A 26,917-nucleotide genomic window follows, 5' to 3' on the forward strand; every position below is an offset into this window, starting at 1 on the left:
ACGTACAGAGCTGTTCAAAGGTAAATATATATTTACTACTCTCACCCCACTTCCCGGTTCTTCACACTTTGATTTTTTGATTCAGTTGAAAGCTGAAAGTGCCATGGTTTCCATGTTACCTTTCCGGAATTACTTTTGGGAACTGGATCTCTTGAAAAATCCCAGGCTCAAAATTTGAAGGTCTTTACAGAACTTCAGATATGAACGCAGATTTTAGATTATACTCCATGCAAATTAGGCATACCTATTGCTTTCACTGGACTGGAAGAAAGAAGAAAGGGAGAGGGAAGAGAGGGAGGGATGAAGGGAGGGAGAGAGGGGGAGAGAGAGAAGAAAAGGAAATGAGGAAGGAGGGAGGGAGAGAGGAAGGGAGGGAGACAGGGAGAGAGGGAAGGAGAGAGGGAGGGAGAGGGAAAAGAAATGAGAAAGGAAAGAAGGAAGGAGCAAAGGATGGAGGAGGAGGGAGGGAGGGTAGGATGGGTAAGGAGCTTACTGACAAGTCATTCTGGTTGGGTTTTAGGCTAGGTCAATTACCAGATCAATTACTTTACTTGTCAACAACTTGGATGACAACAAGCAGTCCTGTTGTTTGGTGTAGACAGTCTCAGATCCTGTCACTTAAAAATCTGCCCTTTAACCCCAGGACAGGAAGCAGACTTTATTCATTGGATAAAGAGAGATTGGGTGACTCAAAATAAATTTTGCCAGGATTAAAGGGTTTTTCTACTCCCTTCAGCCTCAGAAATTTCCAAAATACCTAGAGAGGTCATTCAGCTATTAAATCATGAAAACAAAGTCTCCATTGAGTGAAATCTCACTCGGGGGCTCTTCAAGAACTTTCTTACTTCCCATGTGAGCACCCCACTTGAGTAATCTTAACTCACATGGTGAGTTCTGTTAGACTTGCAATCCATAAGATCTAATTATTGATATATTATCAGTCATAAAGAAGAAAAAGATAAACATTAGCACAATGAAGAGTACTGTCTTGGAACATAGCATTTTAAACGTTTTAAATTTTCTTTTTTTCATTGCCATTATTATTGTGCATAAATTATTATCATTTTCTTCACATGTGAATGAATTTTGACTCTACTAGACATGAACCTGCAAAAGACCAAACTGCTTTAAACTTTAAGGAGCGTATTATATGCTGCTAAAGGAACCATGGCACAGGCATGTGAAGAGACAGGAACCTGGGCACAGGCATGTGAAGAGACAGGAACCTGGGCACAGGCATGTGAAGAGACAGGAACCTGGGCACAGGCATGTGAAGAGATAGGAACCTGGGCACAGGCATGTGCATATTCCTAGTGGACTAACAGGAAACATGCAGATCAATGAAACACACATGGATTGAGAACGTAGAAAGAGCCATCCTGAATGTCTACAGCAGCCTTGTAGATCTGGCTTTGGGCAGATCAACTTCTCTGGTTTTTGTTTCCTTCCCCATAAGCAACAATTAATCATGAAGATCTTATGGTATAAGCATTACACATAAAATTTTTGGGAGAGTTTTATACTGTTGGATAAGGAGATACAAATAATGGAAGCCAACACTGGAATATGTATCAAATACAAGAAGAATTGAAGCTGTGCTATAATAAACTATGAATTACCATAGTCTTTCATTAATCCATTGGCAAATACATCTTATTAGATATCATGATATATATACGTACATGTATATATATTACAAATAATATGTAAATATATAGATAAACATAAGGTGCTAAGATACTTATAAGGGGACTTATACTGTGTTGGGTGTTCCTGGAAGGATATAGCCAATACCCATGCAAATGAGGAACTCCAAAATGGCACCCAGACAGTAAATGCTGCAGTCAGGGCAGTTTCCTATAGTGGTAACTGACATGTAGCAAGGAAAATGGAAGTCAAGAGTAGGGCTGGGGACGTGTTGGATGAGGACACACCTGGAAAGGTGTACCTGTGGTCCAAAACCCATCAGTGATTATGGGGTGGGTCTTGAATAAGAACAGAGGTGTGGCTGCCTAGCACAGCAAGGGGACAAGTGTACCATTTGTTGCAAAGCCTTTTGCTATCCTGCAACTCAGGAAGCTCCCTGGGAAACCCATCCCTCTCTGAGGATGTTTTGGGATTGCCCACACACACACCCCACTATGAGAGGACGGAAGGGACAGAACTTTGGGAATGAAGGAAGGGCAGAGGCTGGAGATACAGTCACTCCTTTCTATGCCCCAGAACTCTCTTGTTAGGGGTGCTCCTAGTATGGCTGACTAAGTTTCAATAATGATGATGGTGGTGGTGGTGATGATGATGATGATGATGGTTCAAACCCTAACTTTAACCCAGAACCTAGAACCCTAACTCCAGCCAACTCTCCCATCATTCCATCTAAAATAATTCAACTTTATTTAATCTTTATCTTTCCTACTTGAAGGAAAACAAAACCTGTCCAAACAAAACAAAGCAATCAAAACAAAAATAAAAAGCAAAAGCAGAAAAAAAAAACAAACAAACAAGCAAGCAACAACAAAAACCATCTCTGTGGCCTTAGAGGGCAGAACTGAAAACAGCAGTCTGTCCTCAGAGTAGCTTTCTCCCTGGGCATGGTCTGACAGGGAGAGCTTAGGGCTGAGCCTGCTGGTCCCTGCTTCCCGGAGCAGGGATTCTGATTAGTATTCATTTGGGGTGGGGAGAGGGAAGAGGGAGAGAGGGAGGGGAACAGGAGGTTCGGGCGGGTTCCTTAAGAAAGATAATCTGTTTGTTTATAGTTTACTTAAGCAAAGAGACCTTTAAAAAGGACTTTGATAAGAGGGGACAAAGTTTCTTCAGAAATGAATCAGAGTTCCTTAGTAAGAACTTCGGTTTCTTTTATACACAGGTGCCTGAAGAGCTGGGGGGTCCTTGCCATTCCAAACCGCCCTGTGCTGGTCTGTAGATTTCCTTAAAACCCTAGACATGCTGACATCATGGGCTCCTTCCTCAGATTCCTCTCTCTCTCTCTCTCTCTCTCTCTCTCTCTCTCTCCCCCTCTCCCTCCCTTCCTCCCCCTTCTTTCTCTGTCCTTCCTTCCCCTGTCAGCAGTCTCTTCCAATCTCCTTCTTTCTCTCTTCATTTCCCTCAGGTAATTCCTCTCAGAAACTTGTACGAACTTGTTTTTTGACTGACAGTGAACACCAAGAGTGCTTCTTCGCTTCGAAAAGCCCTCAGCACCTACCTTTCCAAGGCACCCCGGATCACTTCCTTGCCTGGTCTTAATTTCCCGCCCACCCAGGAGTCCGCATTGGGCACTCTGCAGGTAAGAGGCCAGAGAGTGTGTCAACGTGGGGCATGCAGCATGGTGGAGATGCTTCAGAAAAGCCTGTCTTCCAAAGGTAATGAAAACATTGCGATTCTTTAAAAATAAAGAAAACTTCCTTAAGTCATTCAGGCCAGCCAGGCTTATCTGGGGGTATTTACAATGCCGTTTACATGTGGGAGAAAAGGTTTTTCCTTAATGAAGGGGCAAAGGAAAGGGAGCTGCTTTATCCTTGTCTGCAGAAAAAGAAAAAGTAACCGACTTTGTCCAGTGGGCTGAGTGTGTGAGGGTCTGGGGAGCCAGTGCGTGTCGGAGCCAGCGGGCTACTGGTTTTTCGGTGATTATATAGTTTTAAGTTCCCCGGCTGTCAGCTTCCTTTGTCAGTGGAGAAGTCAGTTTAGGTAGAAGTGAGGCAAATCCCTCAACCAAACATTTGAAAGTCTGCCACCTATCCCAGCAGAAAGAAAGGGCTCTGTGGGTTTCTGAGGCAGAGTGGAAGTAGTCTGACTGGAGAAACCGCTTTGTTCAACGTCCCACGGAGAAAGAGGCTTTCCCCAGTGTACACATAATTTCATGTGGATTTAGGCTGTTTTCAACTAAAGAGCGCATTACCAGGCAGAACCTCCCCACTGGCCCCTGGAAAGCCTGCTTTTGTCTGTCCTTCATCTCTGCATTCAGTCGCCTGAAGGGAGTCAGAATTTGTTTCTTAGACATTTCACTGGGCTCCAGCTCACAGTCGCCTTAAGTCACAGGTTAGAAAGCTCACAGCAAACGAAGAAATTAACTTTGGAAGACTGAGGTCCAAACCAAGCCTCTGCCCCCCCAAAAATCTAAACATTCAGCTTCCCTTCCTTAATCTGAATGTATTTGCCACCCCAAACCTCAACTTACTGTCAAGACTATAAGTCAGGTCCAAAGTTCCCCCTTGGCAATCTCAGCTCACACGCTCACACGCTCACACGCTCACACACTCACACGCTCACACGCTCACACGCTCACACGCTCACACGCTCACACGCTCACACGCTCACACTCACCACGAGCAGCCTGTTACTTCAGCCCTCGTTTCTGTTCTGCCCTCTCTCCTGAAGGTTTAAGCAAACAGGTCACCATCAGTAATGGCCTTAGGTGACAAATTCTCTTCAATTTACAACTGTGCTTTAAAAAAAAAATCAAAGGAAAGTGTCACATAAACCTGGAATGTGGTTTTACATGCCATCCACGTGAACACGTCGTACTAAGGCAACTTCAGGTGAAGAATTAATTACAGACTCACCTGGCACATGGGTCCCAGGGCCATGCTTGTCCCAAATCTTCCTGGGGTTTGATTTCCTAATAGCTCCCTCCAGAAGTAGAATAAATGACCATGGAACATGACCCAGAGGTCACGTGTGGCATTCCCACATACGGCTGGAGACTGCCAAACTTTAGCTCGTTTTTGCCCGTTGTCTTAACATCCACCCAAGAAAACGTGATTCGGTAGGGAGCAAAGGAAGCCTCTCTTCTGAGTTACGCGCTTGAGTGGCATGGGGGGACTTAGGGAAACAGGCTTAGCGGAAGTGTGTGTGCAGTCCTGCTGGCTTCAGGGGAATACATTTTTAAGAAGCCCTCCCTCCTCTTACCCGCCTCCTTCCTCCCACCAACATCCCTGGCCAAAAGTGCTGCTCCCCAATGTCCTCATCTCCCACTTGTAACCAGTGCAGACAGCTCACATTTTTGGGGGACAAAAGAGGGAGCCCACAGGTGGCTCATTGCCAGCAGGCCCAGAACTAACAAAAAACAGGCTTTTTGGCTCCTTCCCTCAGGGCTGAGGGCATGCCTCTTCCCTTCAAGGAAGAAATCTGAAAAGGCTTCTGTGCTTGTTAGAGGGGAGGCATACATGTATCTGTGCATGTTGTGTGTGTGTGTGTGTGTGTATACATGTGTATTCTTGTATGTGCACACATGAATATGTGCACATGTGTGTTTGTGTGTGTGTGCACATGTGTGTTCTTGTATGTACACACATGGATATATGTGAATGCACACGTGTGTTCTTGTATGTTTGTGTATGTGTTTGTGCGTGTGTATGTTTTATTATGACAGCATGTGCTGAGGACCAAAAAGCCCAATGTGGCTTTAGGCAGTAAATGGAGGAAGCTTTTCTGACTTACACAATGAACGTCAGATATAGCCTGTCCTAAGCAGTCAGCCCACCTGCTTGAGCCCTGCAGAAAGTCACTGCTCCTTGAGAATGCATCCCTTCAGCGTCCCAACTCGAGTCTAGAATGAATTTGAATGTTGGCACAGCGACAGTGATAGAGCGGACAGAGTGCCAGCCCAGAAGCAGCTGTGGAGCCTGTGAAGGGTCTCCTTCTGTTTTTCTTCTAGAAGCAACACACTTTCCATGCAGCAAATGCAGGGCCCTTATTTACAGTCTCTCAAAGGAAAACAGTTATTTTCTTCACTGTAAAAATAGCCAGGAGGTTCCTGTAAGAATTGATATTGTTTTCTGCACCAGCAAAGAAGGTGGTCGAAGGCAAGAAGCAAGCAGAAAGAGACCTCTGCCTAATTTCCTGGGCTCTCCGTCCCTGTCCCTTCACATTTGTCTCCCTCGGAGCCACCTCCATTTCCTTGGAAGGAGGGTTGGCAGGCATGGCACAGGAGCAAAGTGAGCCATAGACAGGCCTGGCCTTGCGCCTCTCAAGGACACTGTGCCCTGCAAAGAGGCAGATGTGACTCAAACTTCTTGGCACCTTGCTGCCACTCAGGTGCCAGTTCCCTGACAGGTAAGAGAGCTTGGTGATCAGAAGTTCAAAGCCATGCAGAAAAGGCCAGTCCTCAGGTCCTCACTAAATTAGGGGAAGGGAACCAGCTTTTCCCTCCCCTTTGAAGGGCTGAGAGCAGCAGGTGGAGAGAATGATTAGCATGCTTAGTGAAGGACTCCAGAAAGAAGTGTTGTTGACTGAATGTTGGATTGTGGAGATGGAAAATAAGGGGGGGGGGATACAGACATTCCTTACAAAGGCAAGAGCACACAGCTCAGAGTGCTTAACAGGCACAAAGCCCTTCTGCCTCCCGCATGTAGGAAAAGACAGGATGGGGAGGGATGAGGGAAAGGGAGGGGGGGGGGCAGGGGGGAAGGGAGGAAGAGGGATGAACTTAAGAAAAAAACGCTAGCTTGCAATGTGTTCTCCGGATTCACAGAGACAAATAGAGTGGAGTCTCCTATTCTGATACGACTGGAATCCGTGTAGAGGATTACGCACATCCTCAGGGACTTAGAGTCGCACACATCTGTGCTTTCTCCTGAAGAAGGGGGATCAGAGAAATGCAGCTACCTGCATTCCCTCTGAGAGAGGAAGACTCATTTAGTGAGCCAAGGGTTAACCAAAACAGAACCACGGAGCTACGTGTGCTTCTCTACCTGATGTTCTATACCCTACCATACAGTCCTGGTATTCCGGCCACACTACAGGAACGAATCAAGGTGGCTTGGTCACGCTCACCTCAGAAGACACACAAGAAGAAAGCAGGGTTCTGATTTGGGGCTTAAAGCACACAGGTGCCAAGAGCTGGTTCATGCCCAGTTAAGAACCAGTTAAGTAGAAATGCATGTGTGTGCCCCATGCCAGCTGAGGTCATAATGAGGAAAACATGGGAGGAATTAGTGATGGAAGAAACTGAGTCTTGCTTGGAGTTTCCCCTAGGACCTAACAGTTCAAAGTGAACGCATGCCAGGAGAGCCATTTTTGATACTAGGATGCTCAAGATCTCAGTGACAGCTAGATGCTCCTGCTTCACCCAGGGGTCAGGGGTCAGGGGTCGGGGTCAGGGCAATGCTGTGCCCCTTGAGTGCCCAGACATACTGAGCCACTGAAGTGTGAGTTGGGTGAGCAGGGCAGTGAGGAATGTTCAGAGGACCTGGGAGGCCTGGTTTGATCCTGCTTCAGTCACAGCTAGCTGCCTTGGTGTCAGGCTGACAGTTACAGAATTCTCGTGTATTTTTTCCACTGCCCCCAAACAGAGGCTGGTCAAGATTCTGCAGAGCTCAAGGACTACACAATACAGGGCTTTCCTTAAAGAACATAACTTCAAAACTGTGGCCGTAAAAATGAAGAGGGTTCGTGCCGGTAGCTAGAGTCTGGTCAACTTCCTAAGTCCACTCTGGACTTTCGTCGTGTTTCCTGAGTGGAAGGATGGATGGATGGATGGATGGATGGATGGATGGATGGATGGATGGATGGATGTGTGTGAATGGTGGCTGCTGGCTGCCCAGTGAGTGACCGCCCTGGGAAATAGACAAAAATACAGACTTCAGACCTGTGCCTCTGCTTGTCTACTCACCAGTGGGGTTGAACATCCAGTTTCCTGTCTGGTATGCTTCTTACGTGTCACTGCCATGTGACCAAGGGCAGCTTTCCATTTTAAGGCTGGCCCTTTAGGGCACACTCAGGCCTCAGGGTAAGATGCAATCAGTGTATTCCTCTTACAGTAGAGTACATTCGTCCTGGAGTCCGTGTTGGCACACTTTCTACCCAGAAACCCAGGAACTTAAGGCACAAAGATTCTTTTGTTGACTTTGCCAGTCGAGAGCCTAGAACCCAAAATGATGTCACATCCATCAGCAAGTCCTGTGCTCTCCAATAAATTCTGAGCGGCTGCTTCACTGAAATGCCTGAGTGTAGCTGGGACCCTCCTTCTCCCCCGGTTTCTGTGAATAAGAGCTGTTTCGGATTTCACGTACCTATTAACTGCCATTTCTTGGGACGACTGCTTGCTAAGCTCATGCCTACCAAATAACGCTCTTCTGTGTGGATGTTTGTACATCAGGTATTTGCAGGCTGGTATCTGCTCTGTCCTTACCCCCTTCACACAAGGCCAAGGCCCAAACTTTGCTGTCTTAATTTCTAGATTTACCCTTTCTATTCCTATACTTTAAGAAAAACAAAGTTCACATCTTGGTGGACCCTCCTGTCAATCATCCCTGCAGACCTGCTAGGAATTGTGAAGGCACAGGAGAATGGAAGCTCCTGGCTGCATGGGGTACTGAAATACTACAAAGTAAGAGCCCTGCCAGGTTCTTTGTACTTTGAGAAGTCTATGGAAAATATTTGTAAATGGCTAGCAGGCTACACCACACAGGTGTGGCACATTCAAGTGACAGACTGGAGGAGCTTTAGTAGTAAAACTAAAATTGTGTAAGTCTGGTCAACTCGGCTGCCAACCACATCTTAACACAGCTACACTTCGTTCTCAGTAACCTGTTTCACACACTTCGAGTCTGAATTTTTAAAAGAATTTATCTTTACATTATAATTCTGTATATATGTCCATGCCTGAGTGTGTGTTTGTGCACTTGAGTGCAATCCTCAGAGGCCAGAAGATGACATCCCATCCTTTCCAGGTTTCAGGTGGTAAGATGTAGGGCTGGGAACCTAACTGTGGTTCTCTGCTTCTAACTGCTTTCTCTCCGGTTTCTACAACTCTAAGAGGCCTGCACTAAATGCTAATTGTTGTAGGGTGTAGCTCAGTTGAGGATGGAGTGCTTACCTAGCAAACACAAATCCTTGAGTTGTATCCCCAGCACCACACCAACTGTGTGTGGTAGCACAAGTCTGGAATCCTCGTACTCAGGAAGTAGAGACAGGAAAACCAAGAGTTCTAGGTCATCTTCAGCAACATAGTGAGTTTCAAGCCAGCCCAGGAAATTCATGGCCCTGTCTCAGAGGCAAATCAGTAAATAAAGCATAAAGACTAAGAGGCCAGTCCTCTAAGCTGCCTTTTAAGTGCTGGCACGGTGGTGTGGAGATGTCATCAATGCTCCTATTGCATACACGTGGTGTTAGATGATTCTATCCAAAGCAGTGCTGTGACGTTCTGACCAGCAGATTCAGGAATCTAGCATCTAACCCTATGCATGGAAGATTCGGTCTCCTGGGACTGCCTGGAACCCTCTCAGATGCGGCTCCTGTTTGTCCACTATCACATCGGGAGCTTCCTGCTCTGTTCTGCTGGTGTGCACAGTCCAAGGCGGGTCCCATGCAACTCCAGCTCCACAGGGAGCAAGCGAGCCTTGTCTCCAGGATCCGGAAGTCCTTCCAAGCCTGGGTATTACCACATTAAATCTCCAAGCTCCACAACAGAGCAGCCGTTAACTGTGACTCTCTGCTGTTAACCTGCTTTAGACAGGGAAATCCTCTCACCCTCTGACTCCTCCTACTCATTTTCACAAGGCTCCACTGGAGACTTGGGTAGATGGTGATTGGTGTGGAGAGGCGAGGAGTCATGAGATCCTTCTGAGAACATTGTATCATGATCTTACAGTAAGTTGTGTCATTGCGGACTGAGCTATCCCTGCAAGTGGTGTGCTTCAGAGTGCAAAGTGGACTTCTTCAGTCAACCCTAGGAAACATACTTTACGTTTTTGTCTCAACCCAAAATGTCATTTATTCCCCTTTATCTACCTTGTTTCAAAGTTTCAAAGAACTCATTTGATTAAATCACTTCTTACATAGATATTTTCTATGAGTCAGAATTAAATACACCAATGTCCACAGTGGCAGAATCTTGTTAGTGACTTCCAAATTAAACATAGCTTTGGGCTTGGATCTGGGAATCAACTCGGGATTTGCTAGATCTAGATCTTGGTTTTGGCTTAGGAGCCTCTTCCTTCCTTTCTTTTGTGTATGAATACTTGCGTGTGTGCAAGCATGTGTGTGCACACACATGTGTGTACCATGTGACCTGTGTGCGGGTCAAAGGACAACTTACAGGAGATGCTCTATTCTTCTATCATGCAGCATCTGGGGATCAAACTCAGGTCCCCATGTTTGGTTTACCTGAGCCATCTCTCAGGACCCTTGAGAAATTACTTTTGCATTCAATATTTTACACTTATTATTTTAAAATTCTTCTGAGAGATAATGTTCATTCTCTGCTATGCATGTTTTTAACTTTAGCCGCTTCTGTACATCCTTCTGAATAGCACTTAAGTGCCCACAGGGAGGTGGTTTGTTTGTTTGTTTTTTAACTCCCCACACTTGTTTACACTCAGATCTAGCCTCAGCACGAAGACACCATCTCTGGATTACACAGCTGGGGCTAGAGAATTTCCAGACTTTCCTCCCACCCCTGTATATAGGAATTTACTGACGTTATAATGACCTGGTTTTCTGACTCTGCAGCCTGAAGCCTCTTTGGCAATGATCTTCTCTGTGCTCCCAGCATTTTAACTGGGGACTCCTTTGGGCCACACTTACTGAGTCTGTGTGCACCACACGAAGACAGATGTTCTTGTGCCTTTTTCTCATCTCTGCCCTCCCCCATCCATCCCAGTACAGACTTCACATAAGAAGTGTTTTGAAATACACATCTGAGAACTAGTGACTGAAACTCTTATCTCCCTTGGTGAACACTGCAGCATGATGGATTAGCTGCTGGAATTGGATTGATGAGGGACTTGGGAGGGAGGGATGCATGGACATGTGGGCTGCATGCGTGTGTGAACTGTATGCATGTGTGGGCTGCATGCATGTATAGGCTGCATGATGTGTGGGGAGTACGTATGTGTGGGCTTCATATATGTGTGGGCTGCGTGGATGTGTGGACTGTATGCATGTGTGGGCTGCATGCATGTATAGGCTGCATGTATGTGTGGGCTACGTGGATGTATGGGCTGCATGGACTTGTGTGCTGCGTGTAAGTTGCATGGACATGTGGACTGCATGTATGTGTGGGCAGCATGGATGTGTGGCCTGCATGAATATGTGGGCTGCAAGGACCTGTGGTCTTCAGAATGCATGAGCTGTGTGTATGTGTGAGCATCATGGATGTGTAGGCTGCATGTATGCGTGGGCAGCATGGATGTGAGTGACAATTCTGACCCAGGAAGAAAGGAGGCCGGAAGAGAGGAATGTAGTGTAGCCTGGGGCAGGAAGGGGTGACTCCATCCATGGCAAGACACACCCAGGAGCCTACTGAAGGAACATCCCACAGATGTCCTGTTGGTAGGGGCTGTACTGGGTACATGGCGTTAAAGGAATTTGGTTCTCAGAGGTTTCCAGATTTTAAGTTAAAAAGAATTCTCTAGATTTTCCCATTTAGGGAATGAAATACTTCTTCAGACTCAGAGTCTGAAGAACTAGTTTATTGTGGGTACAATCAAATGCCTCTTGTTCCGGCTGGGAGCAGCCCAGTCCTCGTTAAGGCTTCATGAGAGTACGCACATCTGAGCGCAAAGATTCGTGTAACTATGGCATTAACTTGTCTAGTCCAATGTTCTGGGAAGGCTTCATAAACAATGCTTTCTACGTCATGGTGTGTTTACTTTTCACTATCTGTGACTCCTATGGTTGGTAGAAATATTTGTTAAATGAGATTTTTATATCAAGTACTCTTTGTATCTTGAATACTTAGGCTATGATGCTCAGTGACCTCCCTGGAGCAGATTCTTGTCCAGAGCTTGAAAGTTAAGCCATCTTTTATCTAGTCAAATGATTAAACATAGCCCTTTTTATTAAAATTTTAAAATTACGTATTTGGCGTGTCTGTGTGTGTGTGTGTAAGTGAATGTATGTGTGTATGTGTTTATGTGTGTATATGTTTATGGGTGTATATTTGTGTATATGTTTATGTGTGTATGTATGTCTGTTTGTGTTTATGTGTGTATGTATGTCTGTGTGTGTTTATGTGTGTATATGTTTATGTGTGTGTATGTAAGTTAATGTATGTATGTTTTTATGTGTATATGTGTCCATATGTTTATGTGTGTGTATTTGTGTATATGTTTTTGTGTGTGCATGTATGTCTGTATGTGCTTATGTGTGTGTACATGTATGTATGTATGTATGTATATGTGTTTATGTGTGTGTAGAACATGTCAAGAATTGATTGAGGGATCTTCACAGGGGGCTTGGAAAAGCCAAAGGGGAAAGGTTTGGGGGGAAGGAACTAGGACATTTGAAACAAGTCTTGAAGAACAGAATAGACTCCAAAACTGAGGGGAGAGAGATATATCAGAGGAACAATATGAGTGAAACAGGACTAACCAGGCCATGCAGGTGGCTCCCATGTGTCCAAGGTTCAAATTTGTTGTGGAGAAGGAACAGGAGAGAGGGGATGCCAACCAACAGTCCTGATAGACTCATGACTCCCAGAAGAATGGACATGGGCTAGCATTTCTGATCCTCACAGAGGAAACCTTGGAGGTTAGGCAAACAGAGTGAGAGATCAAGTCACTTGCTTGTCAGTTGCAGGCATCAGGCAGGGGAGCTGTCTTGGGGAAGAGTGTGAGTACCCGCGTTTGCCACAGGACAACGTTTCAGTTTTCCAAGACACTGAACAACAAGCTTGTTCTTGAACGTGTTTTCAATAAATTAAAAAAAAATAATAGGAAAGATACTGCTGGGTCCAAATTTGCTAATTACTGCTGTGATTAAAGCAAGACCTTTCATGTTAATTCCTTCATAAGATCAGCGACCTTTGAACACAGACAGGACCTGAACGTTCACAATGCAGAGGCAATGAGAACAGGAGCTTCATGCCAATTCCCCGGGGCCACGGACTTTCTCATAGCTTCCAGTTCCTGTTGGCGGGTCTGCCTTCTGGATTCTCAGTACTCGGGTGTAGCAAGGTAAAATCTCAGCAGAACATAAGCAATAGTAAACTGGGAAACTCCACAGATAGCTTTAAAAAGTAACCATAGTTTTGTTTGCTTTATTTTTAAAAATATGTCAAAGGGGATCTAGATGTGGCCATCCATAACTTCCCAGCTCTTGAGAGACAGGGATGGGGGTTTGTCAAAGTGTGCCTAGGCTACATATCAACATGCATTTGAAGGAAGGAAGGCAAGGAGGAAAGAAAGGACAGAAGGACTGAAGTTAGTCAAACATGTAACGCACACTTTGGAAAATTCCTGCCGGGACAGAGAGTACAAATGCATGACAAGCATGTTTAGAATTCTGCAGAGATGAGAGAGTTTCAGAGATGACAGGGGTGGCCCCGCAGGGTGTGGTGGAAGTGGTCCTCAGAGGATGGACTTCCCTAATCACTCTGCGTCCCAGCCTTCCCCTCACCACCATCTTCTCAACAAGCAGACAGTGTGCATGTTCTGTGAGTTAGTTTCAGGCAGAAGGCAGACATTGGAGGAGGAAGGCCAGGGAGGGTCCCACTCACTCATAGACAGCTTCATCTTGATAAGCTATCTCACCTTCCCCATCCGAAAATCCCAAAGAAGTGCTTACCTCATGGGTGATGAGCCGACTGTGATGACTTTAATGAAGATGTCATGTCTGTCTTGTGTTGCATGAACTGACAGGGAATAAATGGCTTTACATAACCAGAAAACAAATCCTAACTTCCTCCTCCAAGGGACCAATTCCCCTATTAAATAGTTCTGTGCCTCCCCTCCCCCCAAAAAATGATTTCATAAAGAAATTCTGAATTTTGGTTTCTAAGTTGCCACCCTTAAAGATCTGTCAGAAGTACCCTTAACCTATAAAGGCCATTGCAGGGCTGGGATATGGCTTGTTGGTAAAGTGCTTGCCTTGAAACATGAGGGCATGGGTTTAGTCCTCAGAATCCTCATGAAGAAACAAAAAAATCAGGGCATAGTAACACACATATAATCCCAGTACCTGGGAGGCAGAGACGAGATTCCTAGGGGCTCTTAATTAGCCAATCTAGCCTACGCTCAGTGTTCTAAGCTGGTGAGAGACCCTGTTTCACCTGATAACAATAATGACCAGCCTGAGGAATGGCACCAAGTTTGTCACACACACACACACACACACACACACACACACACACACACACACACACACACACACACACACACACACACACACACCACAGTATCATACTACATAGCCACGAAACTGACAAACAAGACCTGAGATGGAAGAGAACCCGTTCCCTGGCTTACTTCTAGAGACACGGTTATTTACCACGTAAAGTGAGCTAAATGTTATTCTTCTAATTACTTAGTAACGTTTTTGTCTGTGAAGAGTACACAGAAGCCCCGAGAAGGTAACTCTCCTGTGCTTTAGTTGGAAAGGAGAAACAAAGAGTCTAAACTTGGCGAGCAACTGAGCCGTGCTCTGGAATCCGGGTGGGTCTAGGAAAAAGCACAGACCTCAGTGGAAAACGTGGATGGGTGTGCAGGAAACCCCCATAAACTATAAACTGGCTGCATTCTGCTCGAGTTGGGATGGAGAGAAACCTCAAGGCTTTTGGAAATGAGAGGAGAGGGAACATCACGTACCTCCTGCTCTCAGGAGCCCCTCTGCTACCCTGGGAACCACAAAGAGGCTAACCACCAACAGCTTGCATGCATCAGTTGAACCTGAGCTTCCAAGGCACCTACTATTGTAGCTAGCGGAAGCTGCTGGGAGGGTTGGGCAGTGTGGCCTGCTTCTCTCCAAATTCTCACCTTCAGCCCTTCAACTTGACCCTCACTCTGGTGCTGCCTCTCCCTGTGAGGTCCCTTTCAGTTGCAAAAGGCTTCTTGCCCCACTTCATTGCAATGGCCCTTCCGGGAAAGCCAGTCTTTGCTTTTCCTATTAGCACCTCATTATCCATTTCCCCAGGCTGGCCCAGGCTCTGATTTTCCAGCCCCATAAAGCCTGACCAATTCTTGCAGTCCCCGAATCTTATCCTCTCTAGGCTGAGCAAGATGGCAATGTGTCTGTGATGCGTCTGCGACTAGTGGTCACCATGTCTGCCTCTGAGTGCGTGTTTGGGGTAGATACCTTCCCAGGAGATGGAAGACGCGTGACACTTTGTGCTTGGCTGCAGTGGAACCTGCTTTCCTTTGCAGGGTCTACCTCTGCTCCAGAATTGGGTGCTTTTCAATATTTATCAGCAGGTTTATTTGGCTTCCGGGTTATAGTTCTTTATAAAGAGAAGCCAAGACAGAAACCTGGAAGCAGGAACTGAAGGCTACCTGCTGGGTCATCCAAAAGATGGAGAGACACCTACTGGAAGAGGGTTGGGCCAGTGACTTTAGACAAGTCTGCTCTCATTTGGAGACAGTGGGCTGGGGCCCAGAGTATCCAGGGCAGTCCATCCTCTGAGGACCATTGCCACCACACCTTGCTTTGAAGTGAAGCGAGCTGCAATGTGGCCCTAGAAAGCCGGTCTAGGCAGAATTCTCCTATGTTTCTATTGGGAAAGATGAGTCTGTGTGGTATTATGCCTCAATACCCACGATCACTAACTTCTGTCATCATTTGGTGCAGACTTCCTGTGTGCCTTGCAGGGCGCTGTGGGCCTGGACATGTAGATTAGCTCATGAAAACTTGGTTACCTCTTAATTTTAAAAAGATATTTTATCTCAAGATATTTTATTTCATGCACTTCAGTATCTTGCCTAAATGTATCTCTATGCACTCTGTGTGTGTGTGTGTGTGTGTGTGTGTGTGTGTGTGTGTGTGTGTGTGTGTGCAGTGCTTGTGGAGGCCAGAAGCGGGTGTTGAATCCACTTGAAATGAAGGCACCATCCATGTGGTGGCTAATAGTTGGGATCAAACCTGTGTTCCCTGAAGGGCAGCCGATGCTCCTAATCGCTGGGTCATCTCTCTAGCCCTTGGTTCCAATGTTTAAGAAAGTTAAAGGAGAATGTCTGTGCATTGCTCTGGATCCACCTGAGCTCCTGGAGGAGTCACATTACCTCAGCATCCTAACATGAGAGAAGCCTCTCTGCTCTCAGTATTCACAAAGTGATATGACACCTTGAGTTAAGGCATTCCTAATCATTTTCTAGAAGGTCTGTTTCAATGTCCAATCTATCACCTATGGATTACCATGGTCAATTCTCCAGACCCCTAGGGATTTCTCCCAGCAGAGTTTAGGTTGTTTATTTTCACATATCGATTTATTTTTTAAATCGGGCAGGTTCCTAAAGCCTGGAGCTTTGAGGATATTGCTCCGGGACTGCGTGTTTGAATGTAGATAGTTAAACATTCAAAACTCATTAAAGATGTCAGGGAACTCTCTGAATTTCACCTTTGCCGTGAACCAGGCTGGAAGACAACCTTGAGGTCATTTCATCTAAACCTCTCATTTTACAGATGAGGAAAATGAGAGTAATTGTTGGGCAGTGATGCTAAATTATAGCTCTTCCCAAACCAGCTAGCAGGCCAGTAGGCTCCTCTGTGTGCTCTGTTAGAGATTACATAAGCCCATGAGTGAGCTGTGACCCCAAGAAGCCGCCTTCTGTGGCTTGCAAGTGTTTATCCTCCTGACACGAGGACTGCAATCTCCTTTGACAGTGACCATTAAGGCCTGTGGCACCCCTAGCCAGGGGACTCACTTCTTCCATGCTCAGCCAGCAGAGCCAGGCTGCTTGCTCTATGTGAAGTAACAGGTGGAACAAAACACAAGCCCACACTTGGGAACCTTGAAGGATCCTGATCCTGGCCAAGGCCTTTCTTCAAGCTTGTCACCTCCCACCTGTGATGGGTCCATTGTCCTGGTTCCCTCAGCCTTCTTCCACCAAAGCACCTGTATCCACAACTCTGAGTGTGAGTTCTTGTCTACCTTATTGGTCTTGGGGCAGAATCTAAAGTAGCCTAGGCTGGCCCCAACGTAGCTATGTAGCCTAGGCTGGTCCCAAGCTAGCTGTGTAACCTAGCTTGGCCCCAAGATAGCTGTATAGTCAATGATGACTTTGCACCTATGAACTTCTTCCCTCTGTCACTCAAGTTCCAGAATCAGGGACACACTGCCAGACCCAATTTCTGTGGTGCTAGGAATGGAACCCAGGGCTTTATCATGCTAGGCAAGAACTCCTCTAACTGAGCTACATTCCCATCTCTCTTCAGCATGATCTGATCATTTCACAGGAGCGTAAACCCCATGGAGCAAACACCTTGCCTGTCCATTGTACACCAGTGTCTAAATTGTGCATCAGTGTGTGTGTAGTGGCTTTATTCACTGAAGAGGGTGACGCTTCCTCTCCAAAGCTTACCTCTGTGAGCATTAGCACCTTTTCATCCTCCATCAAACCCTTGACCTCTGGGTCCTATCCATTGCCATCTTCCCTATTTGGATTAACTTTATGACCATATGACTGCTCTTGTTCTGACCCTTCTCTGGGAAGTCCTCCTCCTCCTCTCTGTTGGTGCAAGCAGGCAGTAGGCTTGTATCAACCCTGGAATTCACTCTTTCTTCCATGTTTCTCCACCCAAGCAGCAAGTCCAGAATACTCCCCACTTCTAGCCACCCACTACCTCTTCACACATAACAACCATGTGAATTTTACCTGATGGAAAACCAAGGTGAGGGTCAACTCGGACTCATGCACTGTTCATCCAAGTTCAAAATCCTCCAGATAATCTCCCATGGGCACTCTCCCGGCCTCAGTCCACCCAACTACACCAACCTTCATTCTTTCTGCTCTGCAAAAGCTAAAACTTCTCAGTCTAACCTCCATCCCCTTACAAAATTCAACACTAGGCTATCCACAACCTGGTCTTGCTCTGCCTTTGTGGTACCCAAGTGATTTGCAACTATAAAGAAACATTAGGAACCAATTAAGAGATTTTTAAAAATGAGCAAGACTTGGGTTCAAGCAGATGCTCCTTCTGAAAAGTCTGATTTGATTGGCTTGTGCTGGAGCCAATACATTATCACATCTGAAAAGCCTCTGTGTGGTTGTTCAAAGGAGAACACTGACCATTCTTCACCAAACCACACTTCTGCCTGGTGATTTCTCCCTTGTTAGCAATCTCCTGTTTCTCCCTTACTACAGGAAATTTACTAAGACTTTTTTGACTCTTTGAATTGACATTCATCTGACTTTTTCCTGGAAACACTCAGTCTTCTCTATTGATTGCATTCATTCAAGTGCACCCAGCCAACTCTATGTCACACATAGGAAATGTAGATGTGAAGACCAGATCCTTGTTCTTGCCCACAATCTTTTGGAATGAGTGAAACACACGAACCAGGGAATATTGAATTTTATCATTGAAGTGGATAAGCATCCATGAGTAAATCAGAACTACTTCAATGTTAAGGAATGTGTTGTGCTGGGTATAAAAACAATGTAATATACAGGGATCTGTTGTGTTGGGTATAAAAGAAAAACAATGTAATACCCATCATCTCCTCTAGTTATTGATATGTGTTTGAGTGCTTGGATCCCATCATACTCATCTTTATATGCTTAAAAGACCAAAAAAGTGTTAAATTCTTGCAGCATGAATGAGCTTACAAGTGAATAATGTTTTGGTGGCTAGGACTAATTGGGAAATAAGTTTGAGGCAGGGGTAATAGCTCAAAAATTTATTCATAGTTTTCAATTCTAAATAGTTTATTAGATTTCTACCTACCGCACCATCTTCTTAGAGTTTTTTAAAAGTGAGGATGAGAATAGTATATTTGAAACTAGGTCCCATTTCTAATGACTAGGGGTGACTTTAAGAAGCAAATGCTGGAGATGAAAGGTGACACTTTGGTGCGTAGTAGAAAGAATTGAAGGATATTAAGAGAAACACATCAAACAGATCCATAATTCTTTTCTCCCTTGACCATGACCTGCCATGATTCCCAAGTTGAGCTCTTGGGCTTCTTAAATGTATTATTAATAAGGCTGTTTCAATGGTCACTGGTGAGTGTAGCAGTATTTTCTGTATGTGTGCTTTCGCTAGGGGTGAGTTAAGTGAATGATGAGTTGGTATGCCTGTGAAGGTTGTTGCTTTCTCCAGTGGAAACCTCTGATCAAACACAGCCTAAGAAATTTAACGTTCTTGGCAAGGGAACCTACCCCAGAATGTGCACATGTTTCCTCAGAACACCAATGACACCTTCAAGAGTGTCTGAGTCAAGACAAATAAAAATACATTCTTCTTAATCCAGAGGATTTTAACTGTGGAGACTCCTTTTTCAGAGAAATAGAACAGTGTTCAAGCACAGAACATATCTATGTCAGCCACTTAAAAGACTTTGCATGAATGATAAGGGCATAGGAATCACTTATGTATTCTTAATCATGCTTTTGATGGTCATTCATGTTTCATCTTATAAACTGACTAGTAATTCACTTCCTGGTTCATGTGCTAACACATTTCTAGAGTCGTGAGTCATAAAAACAGATCCGAAGACCTGGCTTGTGCCAGAGGCTCTGTTGCTAAGAGCACAAGGTGAACTCAGCCCAGCCCACATCCCTGAAGTATGGATTCTCTGCCATGCAGAAGGGAAGTGCACAAGGCTCTGGAGTATCAGGTACAGGAGTAAAGGTGGTCACACTTCTTAGTTGTGAATGGGAAGAAGGACTCTTCACTGACGTTGCACTGGGAGTCAGGGAAAGCAAGCATTGATTGCAGCTTAAAGGGGTGTGATATCACAATGGTTGGCATTTCATTTAGGCAAGGCAGCAGGACAAGTAGCAATAGAAAGACAAGGTGACCTGGACTGCAACAGGCCCTGAGAGCAGTTCATGCTCATTGAAGTGAGGATGATAGAAAGGCAACGCCAGAAACGTGGTCCAGATGGTAGGGGAGCTAGAAGTAAGAGACTCAAACTATGGGTTCAGAAGGTCAGAGTTCATCAAATAGAAACTGTGGAGCCATGAGGCTTGATGCAGGGGAAGAATGGGATGGGAGCTTGCAGATCCCACCCACACACAGGTCCTCACTTTGAAAAATTGTTTTGTGCATTTTAGAAACATTGGTTATAAAGGGGGAGTGGCGCGAAGCAGGTCAGTTGAAGCCAGAGGAACAGCAGGCAATATATTAAAATGATTTGCAGAGAGGAAGCACAGGGCCTGCACCAGGACAGTCTCAAAAGAGCAAGGTTGGAAACAGCACCATGCAGGAGGTAAAATGGAAGATTGCTGGCCAGTGGATCCTAAGGAAGGGAGGCTGGGACGGATGTCTGCTCTGGCTTGTGTGAGTGGGGCTGCTCAGAGAACATGAAACAAGAAAGAGTAGCTTCAGGAAAAAGGTTCACGGCCTCCCTTCTGAGGACTCTACACTGTCCTCTCCAGGGAAAGCTAACATCTTCCATCAGCAAAGAGTACGTGTGGTATAGAGGCAGACATTCCCCTGATTTAGTTCCTAACTGTAGTGGATGTGTGGGAGCATAATTCTAAGACTTTGGGCTGACACTCCTCAAGGTGAGCTCAAGTTCCTTTTCTTTTACTCACATACGCATGTACTCAACACACACCTCAGCCCTGCTGTGTCCTGGGCCCAGGCACATGTAGCACAGCTCCAGTGAAAACCTCTGGGCTGTGATGGAGGGAGGGCTTTGGAGTGAGACAGACCATGGTCTAGACATGATCTCAGGTGAACTCTTTATCTGAGCCCCAGTTTACTTATATTTATCAGAGTTTCACAAGTCATTCTGATATTTGGAGTTAAAACTATCTGCACTGTCAACACGGTGCTGGACGCATATCCACTCCCCAGTCATATTTCTAATTACCTTATTAATACAGGCATGATTACAGGCAATTCCACATACTGAACTAAGTGTTTAGGAGATAAAATACACTGTCAAACTTGGAGGGAAAGCACTGAACCCATCCCCACAGCTAAGAAAAGCACCTCCCCACCATGATCAGTGTCTCAAAACAAAATCTGAAAAATCAGGAAAGCAAGGGTTTTCCAGAAGGCCGATTGTGGTAACATGCATCCATTACTAAGGGCCAGCTCACTGGGACATCTGTGAGTTGCCTGGCTTGTATAGGCAGCAGACTGAGGAGTGCCTGGTGCCAAAGCCAGCAGAAGGGTCAACAATGGGAGGGTCTCATAGCCATGTTCAAAAGCTCAGGAGTGAGGCTTTGACTAACAGATAGCAGACTCTGCAGAGCTAGACAGCCGATGGCCTTACAGGGACTACCGAGACTGTAGTGTGCAGAACATTCTTTTTTTTTTCCATCTTTATTAACTTGGGTATTTCTTATTTACATTTTGATTGTTATTCCCTTTCCTGATCTCTGGGCCAACATCCCCCTAACCCCTCCCTCTCCCCTTCTATATGGGTGTTCCCCTCCCCATTTCCCCCCATTATCACCCTCCCCCAACAATCACGTTCACTCAGGGTTCAGTCTTGGAAGGACCAAGGGCTTCCCCTTCCACTGCTGCTCTTACTAGGCTATTCATTGCTACCTATTAGGTTGGAGACCAGGGTCAGTCCATGTATAGTCTTTGGGTAGTGGCTTAGTCCCTGGAAGCTCTGGTTGGTTGGCATTGTTGTTCATATGGGGTCTCGAGCACCTTCAAGCCCTTTAAGTCCTTTCTCTGATTCCTTCAACGGGGGTCCTATTCTCAGTTCAGTGGTTTGCTGCTGGCATTTGCCTCTGTATTTGCTGTATTCTGGCTGTGTCTCTCAGGAGCGATCTACATCCAGTTCCTGTCGGCCTGCACTTCTTTGCTTCATCCATCTTATCTAATAGGGTGGCTGTTTATGTATGGGCCACATGTGGGGCAGGCTCTGAATGGGTGTTCCTTCTGCCTCTGTTCTAAACTTTGCCTTCCTATTCCCTGCCAAGGGTATTCTTGTTCCCCTTTTAAAGAAGGAGTGAAGCATTTGCATTTTGGTCATCCTTCTTGAGTTTCATGTGTTCTGTGCATCTAGGGTAATTCAAGCATTTGGGCTAATAGCCACTTATCAATGAGTGCATACCATGTGTGTTTTTCTGTGATTGGGTTACCTCACTCAGGATGATATTTTCCAGTTCCAGCCATTTGCCTATGAATTTCATAAAGTCATTGTTTTTGATGGCTGAGTAATAGTCCATTGTGTAGATGTACCACATTTTCTGTATCCATTCCTCTGTTGAAGGGCATCTGGGTTCTTTCCAGCTTCTGGCTATTATAAATAAGGCTGCTATGAACATAGTGGAGCACGTGTCTTTGTTATATGTTGGGGCATCTTTTGGGTATATGCCCAAGAGAGGTATAGCTGGGTCCTCAGGTAGTTCAATGTCCAATTTTCTGAGGAACCTCCAGACTGATTTCTAGAATGGTTGTACCAGTCTGCAATCCCACCAACAATGGAGGAGTGTTCCTCTTTCTCCACATCCTCGCCAGCATCTGCTGTCACCTGAGTTTTTGATCTTAGCCATTCTCACTGGTGTGAGGTGAAATCTCAGGGTTGTTTTGATTTGCATTTCCCTTATGACTAAAGATGTTGAACATTTCTTTAGGTGTTTCTCAGCCATTCGGCATTCCTCAGCTGTGAATTCTTTGATTCGCTCTGAACCCCATTTTTAAATAGGATTATTTGTCTCTCTGTGGTCTAACTTCTTGAGTTCTTTGTTATTTTGGATATGAGCCCTCTATCAGTTGTAGGATTGGTAAAGATCTTTTCCCAATCGTGCAGAACTTTCTTAAAGAGAACTTGAGACGGGAACCTCACGTGTGACACTACTGGATCAAAGAAATACAAGCTAATGGGTTTTGCACTAGAAGATTCTACTAAGAGAGGGAATGAGATGTTAAGCGTGGAAAGAAAGTGTTAAAATATAAGTGTTAAAGTGTAAGAACACGTAAGAAAACTTAAAATGTAAAGTGTAGAGAGTTCCTAGGGCAAAACTTGAATGTGCACACATGCCAAGCCCTGTTCTGAATCTGTGGGACTGGAGAGTCACGGAGCCATGCCCCGCTGAAGGCTGTAGCCTCCCCCAGTTCATTGATCCCAGTCTCTGGCCCACACAGCCTGAGCACGGCTCTCCTTGCGTCTACTTGTTACCCTAAGTGCTGAGGACTGAAGTGCTTGCTTCTATACTGATGCACATGGTTTCCCTCCTTATCACAACTCCTTCAATAATTTGGCACAACTATTTTCTAGTACCACAGATAGACAGAAGGGGCCTGCCACAGATCCATGTTTAAAAGGTGAGGGGTAAAGCTTTGAGTAATGGGGAACCCTGATCTAGACAGTTGGGGCTTTTAGACTAAGTGAACGTAGTCTAGGTGAGCTGGAGTCTCACTGCATTCTAAGAGGAAGATGACTTGAGATAGAGACCTCAAGTCTGAACCTGTTGGGGTTTCACAAGAACTACACACAACCAGAGATGAACTAAAGTATGCGGAAATAGAGAGAGGCGCTGCCAGTTGTCCAGGGATCACCAAGTTCATTCTGTGAAACCAACTGAAAATAAACACCTAGAAAGGTCAGAAGACTGACCAGCAAAGACAGCGAAACAGCTCCCTTCAGAAGGACCCAGGTCGGAGAGAGCACTAAGCAGAGTCTGTCACATGTTCTGCTTAAAGCATGACTCCTCCCCTTCCCTTTACTGGCAGTTGCTGAAAGCAGGCATCTTGAATTTTCTTTCCATCTCATGGTCTGTTGTTTCTGGCAGTGACAGAACCAACAGGAAGAGGTGAGGGTACACACCATGGAGGCGCTGCCAAGGTTTTTCAACCACAGTCCCATTCCCAGGGCTAGCTCCAAAGTTGGGTATCTTGTCTGTACCGGGGCTAAGAACTGATCCCAGCAAGAATGTGGGTTCTGACAACCAGGTTTTCTTTAAGCATTAACTCAGTTCAATCGGTAAACTTAATTTTCTTCCACCAGGTCCACTGCTCTTGGCCTTTGTCCATTTTGGCATCACTCTCTGACATCAGACACTGGGTAGAATTCTGCTGGGTTGCCCCAGCTTCTATAAACCGTGGCCTTAATTTTGATGGCACTTAATATCGTTCATTGAAATCTTTTCTGCAGTAGAGCATATACAGTATTTGAAATTTCACATGTCAGGCTTGGGTGTAGTCGTTTACCTTGTAAGCTTAAGGACATGAGTTTGATTCCCCAGAGTTTGAATCCACATAAAAAGCCAGACAGGGTGGCTCATAGTTTCAGTATTGGGAAGGCAGAAGGGGAGGGTCTGGGGGAAGGGACTAACCCACCTAGACTGTTTGGCAAGCCCTAGACCAATGAGAGATCTTATCTGAAAAGCCAAGGTATGTTCCTGAGGAACCACAAGCCATGCTGTCCTCTGGCCTCCATGTACACCTGCACACAAGTACACATGCAACCCCACACATATAAACACACTCGCACATACACATGACAGCAAGGGTTTTTCAACTGCTTTTGCATAATGCAAGCTGACTCAGAAATTAAGAAATCTGTATAAACATGACAAAAGTAATATTTGGAAAACTGTAATAGGGACACACAAACATGAACTACTAAGAGATTTGATTCATTCAGTGTGTGTGTGTGTGTGTGTGTATGTGTGTGTGGTATGTGTGTGTGTGGAATGTGTATGTATGTGTATGTGTGTGTATATGTGTATGTGGTGAGTGTGTGTGTGTGTGTGTGTACTGGGTGTGTATATGTGTGTGGTATGTGTGTGTGTGGTATGTGTATGTATGTGTATGTGTGTGTGCATGTCTCGTGTGTGTCCGTGTGTGTACTGTGTGTGTCTCTGTGTGTGTACTATGTGTGTCTGTATGTATGAATATGTCTGTGTGTATGAATGTGTCTGTATATATGAATGTGTATGTGTTTGTATGTGAGTATGAGTGTCTGTGTGTGCTGTGTATGTATCTGTGTCTATGTGTACTGTGTGTTTGTGTGTATGAATGTGTATGTATGTGTATGTGTGTGTATGTGTGTGGTGATTATGTGTGTGAGTATGCATGTGTATATATTGTGTATGTGTGTGTATGTGTGTCTGTGTGTGTGCCTCTGATGTGTCTCTCATTTTGAATGAAGAGGACCTATGTGCTCTCCCCCTGCAGTGGGAGTCCTTTCATACAGTGAGTTCTATGGAGAATACTGGTCAGAGCAACCAAGTCAGAGCAGCTTACCCTGACTCAGCACTCCCAGCTCTGTGTGAGCTCCACGGGAGCAGTGTGAACAGGCATGGTCAATACCTCAGTCTCCAGCTATACTCCCCAGAAGGAAAGCGATTAGATCAGAGCCAGCGCTGGACGGAGTTGCTGAGTATGGGATCCTTTTGTAACACTGCATAGTGCTGTACAAATGATGCTTTCAAGCTTAACGTTCTTGCAGAGGGAAAGCCTTCTCTTCAGGCAGATTTCCCCCAAGGCTCTTCCTACAGGGACAGATGGGAGAGCTGACCTTTGTGTCTCTGTCAGATTTATGGGATGGACTATGTATCTTGTGCATGTTTGGGGTAATACTAGTAACTGCCACCCCCAGGAGAAAAGGGGAGTCAGCCACTGAGCAGGACTCAGGCTCCTTCCTGTTTCCTGTTTGCTGTGGTTGAGGTGAGGACCCAGGCCCACTGCTACGCAACGTTAGCCACAGCTCTTCAACCTTAGTTAGCGCCATATGGGGCTTACTGGGAGCTGAACATCCTTAGGCTTCAGCTCCTATGCCTGTAAGAATTTCCATGTCGAGTGGACCCCGGGAAATGTGTGCATATCTTGAAATGCAATGTTCATTGGTCTCTAAAGCAATGAATTCCCCAAGCCTGATAGCTCGTGACTGTAATTCCAGTATTCAGAAGTCAGAGGCAGGGGAACACCATAAGTTCAGTTCTGAGTTCACTCAAATACAAACTCTGCCCACATTAGTCTTCCCTCCTCTGTACATGTCACACGCTTTAGCATTAGTGATTTAAAACAGACTAATGGCTGGGCCTCTACCCAGCCCTCTAGCTCAATTCATAGAGTCCTTGCAACACACCCACTAGGGCCTGGATTTGATCTCCCAAATCCCCATAAAAATAAGCTGAGCTGGTGATATGCATCTGCAATGCTGGTGCTGGGAGGTGGAGACAGGGGAGTCCCTGAGTCTTGCTGACCAGCCCAGAGGGCAGAATCAGCATGCCTCCAGGTTCAGAGAGACCCTGGGTCAAGACAGAAAATGATCAGTGATTGAGAAAGACAGAGCATCAACTCCAGCCTTCACACACACATGCACAGACACTCACCCACACACCTGCACGCAACACACACACAAGCACACACACACATATATACACATACATATACATAGACACAGACATATACACACAGACACACACACACATACACACACACGTGTGCATGCATACAGACACATACAGACACAAGCACACACATACACACACATACATACATATATAAGCACACACATACACAGACACACATATGTGATATATATACATATATACGTATATGTGTATATATATATATATATATATATATATACATATATATATGATGAACTGAACCCATCCCTCCAGAACCCATCTTTTAGTGTAAAAGGCACATTCCAGATCACCATTTTACACCAGCAGGGGAAGCTGTCAGGAGCTATTGGCAAAGGAGAGAAACAAGAGAAAGTCTGCCAAGAATCAGAGCTGACGCTTCAGCTGGGCTATGAGGAATGGATAGGAGTTTGCAAGAGGCAGAGAGGGTTCTGGAGAAACTGGACCTGCCTGAGCAAGGGCAGCAAGCGGGATTCTGCTTCATCAGCAACCCCTCTGGGCCAAGTGCAAACACTCCAGCCAATTAGACCGGAGCCTTAAGCTAACATAAGAGAATAGTCCTCACTGCTCACTGCAAACCAGGCTCCTGGATTTGACCAACTGGGACATGTCTGAGAGTAAATGATTCCACAGATTTGGCTGTGGCAGAGTGTGGAAAGTTTCTCAGCTGGACACTGTAAGTACATCTCGTTTACAGTAACATCCGAACAGCCTGAGAAGGAGCCATGCCGGGGAAATTGAATTTTCAGATTAAT

General features: G+C 45.4%; 1 protein-coding gene and 1 long non-coding RNA gene across 16 annotated transcripts in view; one reads left to right on the top strand and one right to left on the bottom strand.

The window, feature by feature from the left end:
• Nucleotides 1-4,868, bottom strand: part of LOC102550135 (uncharacterized) — an 81,834-nt gene extending 76,966 nt beyond the window's left edge. For 2 of the 3 annotated variants that reach the window (XR_358198.5, XR_005491274.2), the window contains exon 1: nt 4,560-4,867. This is a non-coding gene — a long non-coding RNA (uncharacterized LOC102550135). Of the gene's footprint in view, nt 1-4,559 lie in introns of all 3 variants that reach the window. The other variant, XR_001840477.3, reaches the window with a different exon arrangement.
• Kcnj15 (potassium inwardly-rectifying channel, subfamily J, member 15) overlaps nt 2,739-26,917 on the top strand; it is a 44,333-nt gene continuing 20,154 nt past the window's right edge. The window contains exons 1-3 of one of the 13 annotated variants that reach the window (XM_063270252.1): nt 2,747-2,837; nt 3,110-3,283; nt 12,735-12,896. Coding sequence is in view for 1 of the 13 variants with exons in the window: in XM_039087927.2 (XP_038943855.1) it covers nt 3,323-3,359 (37 nt within the window). In the remaining 12 variants the exon portion in view is untranslated. 13 annotated transcript variants of the gene reach the window in all.

This window comes from Rattus norvegicus, chromosome 11 (assembly GCF_036323735.1).
Source record: "Rattus norvegicus strain BN/NHsdMcwi chromosome 11, GRCr8, whole genome shotgun sequence".
Lineage (NCBI taxonomy): Eukaryota > Metazoa > Chordata > Mammalia > Rodentia > Muridae > Rattus > Rattus norvegicus.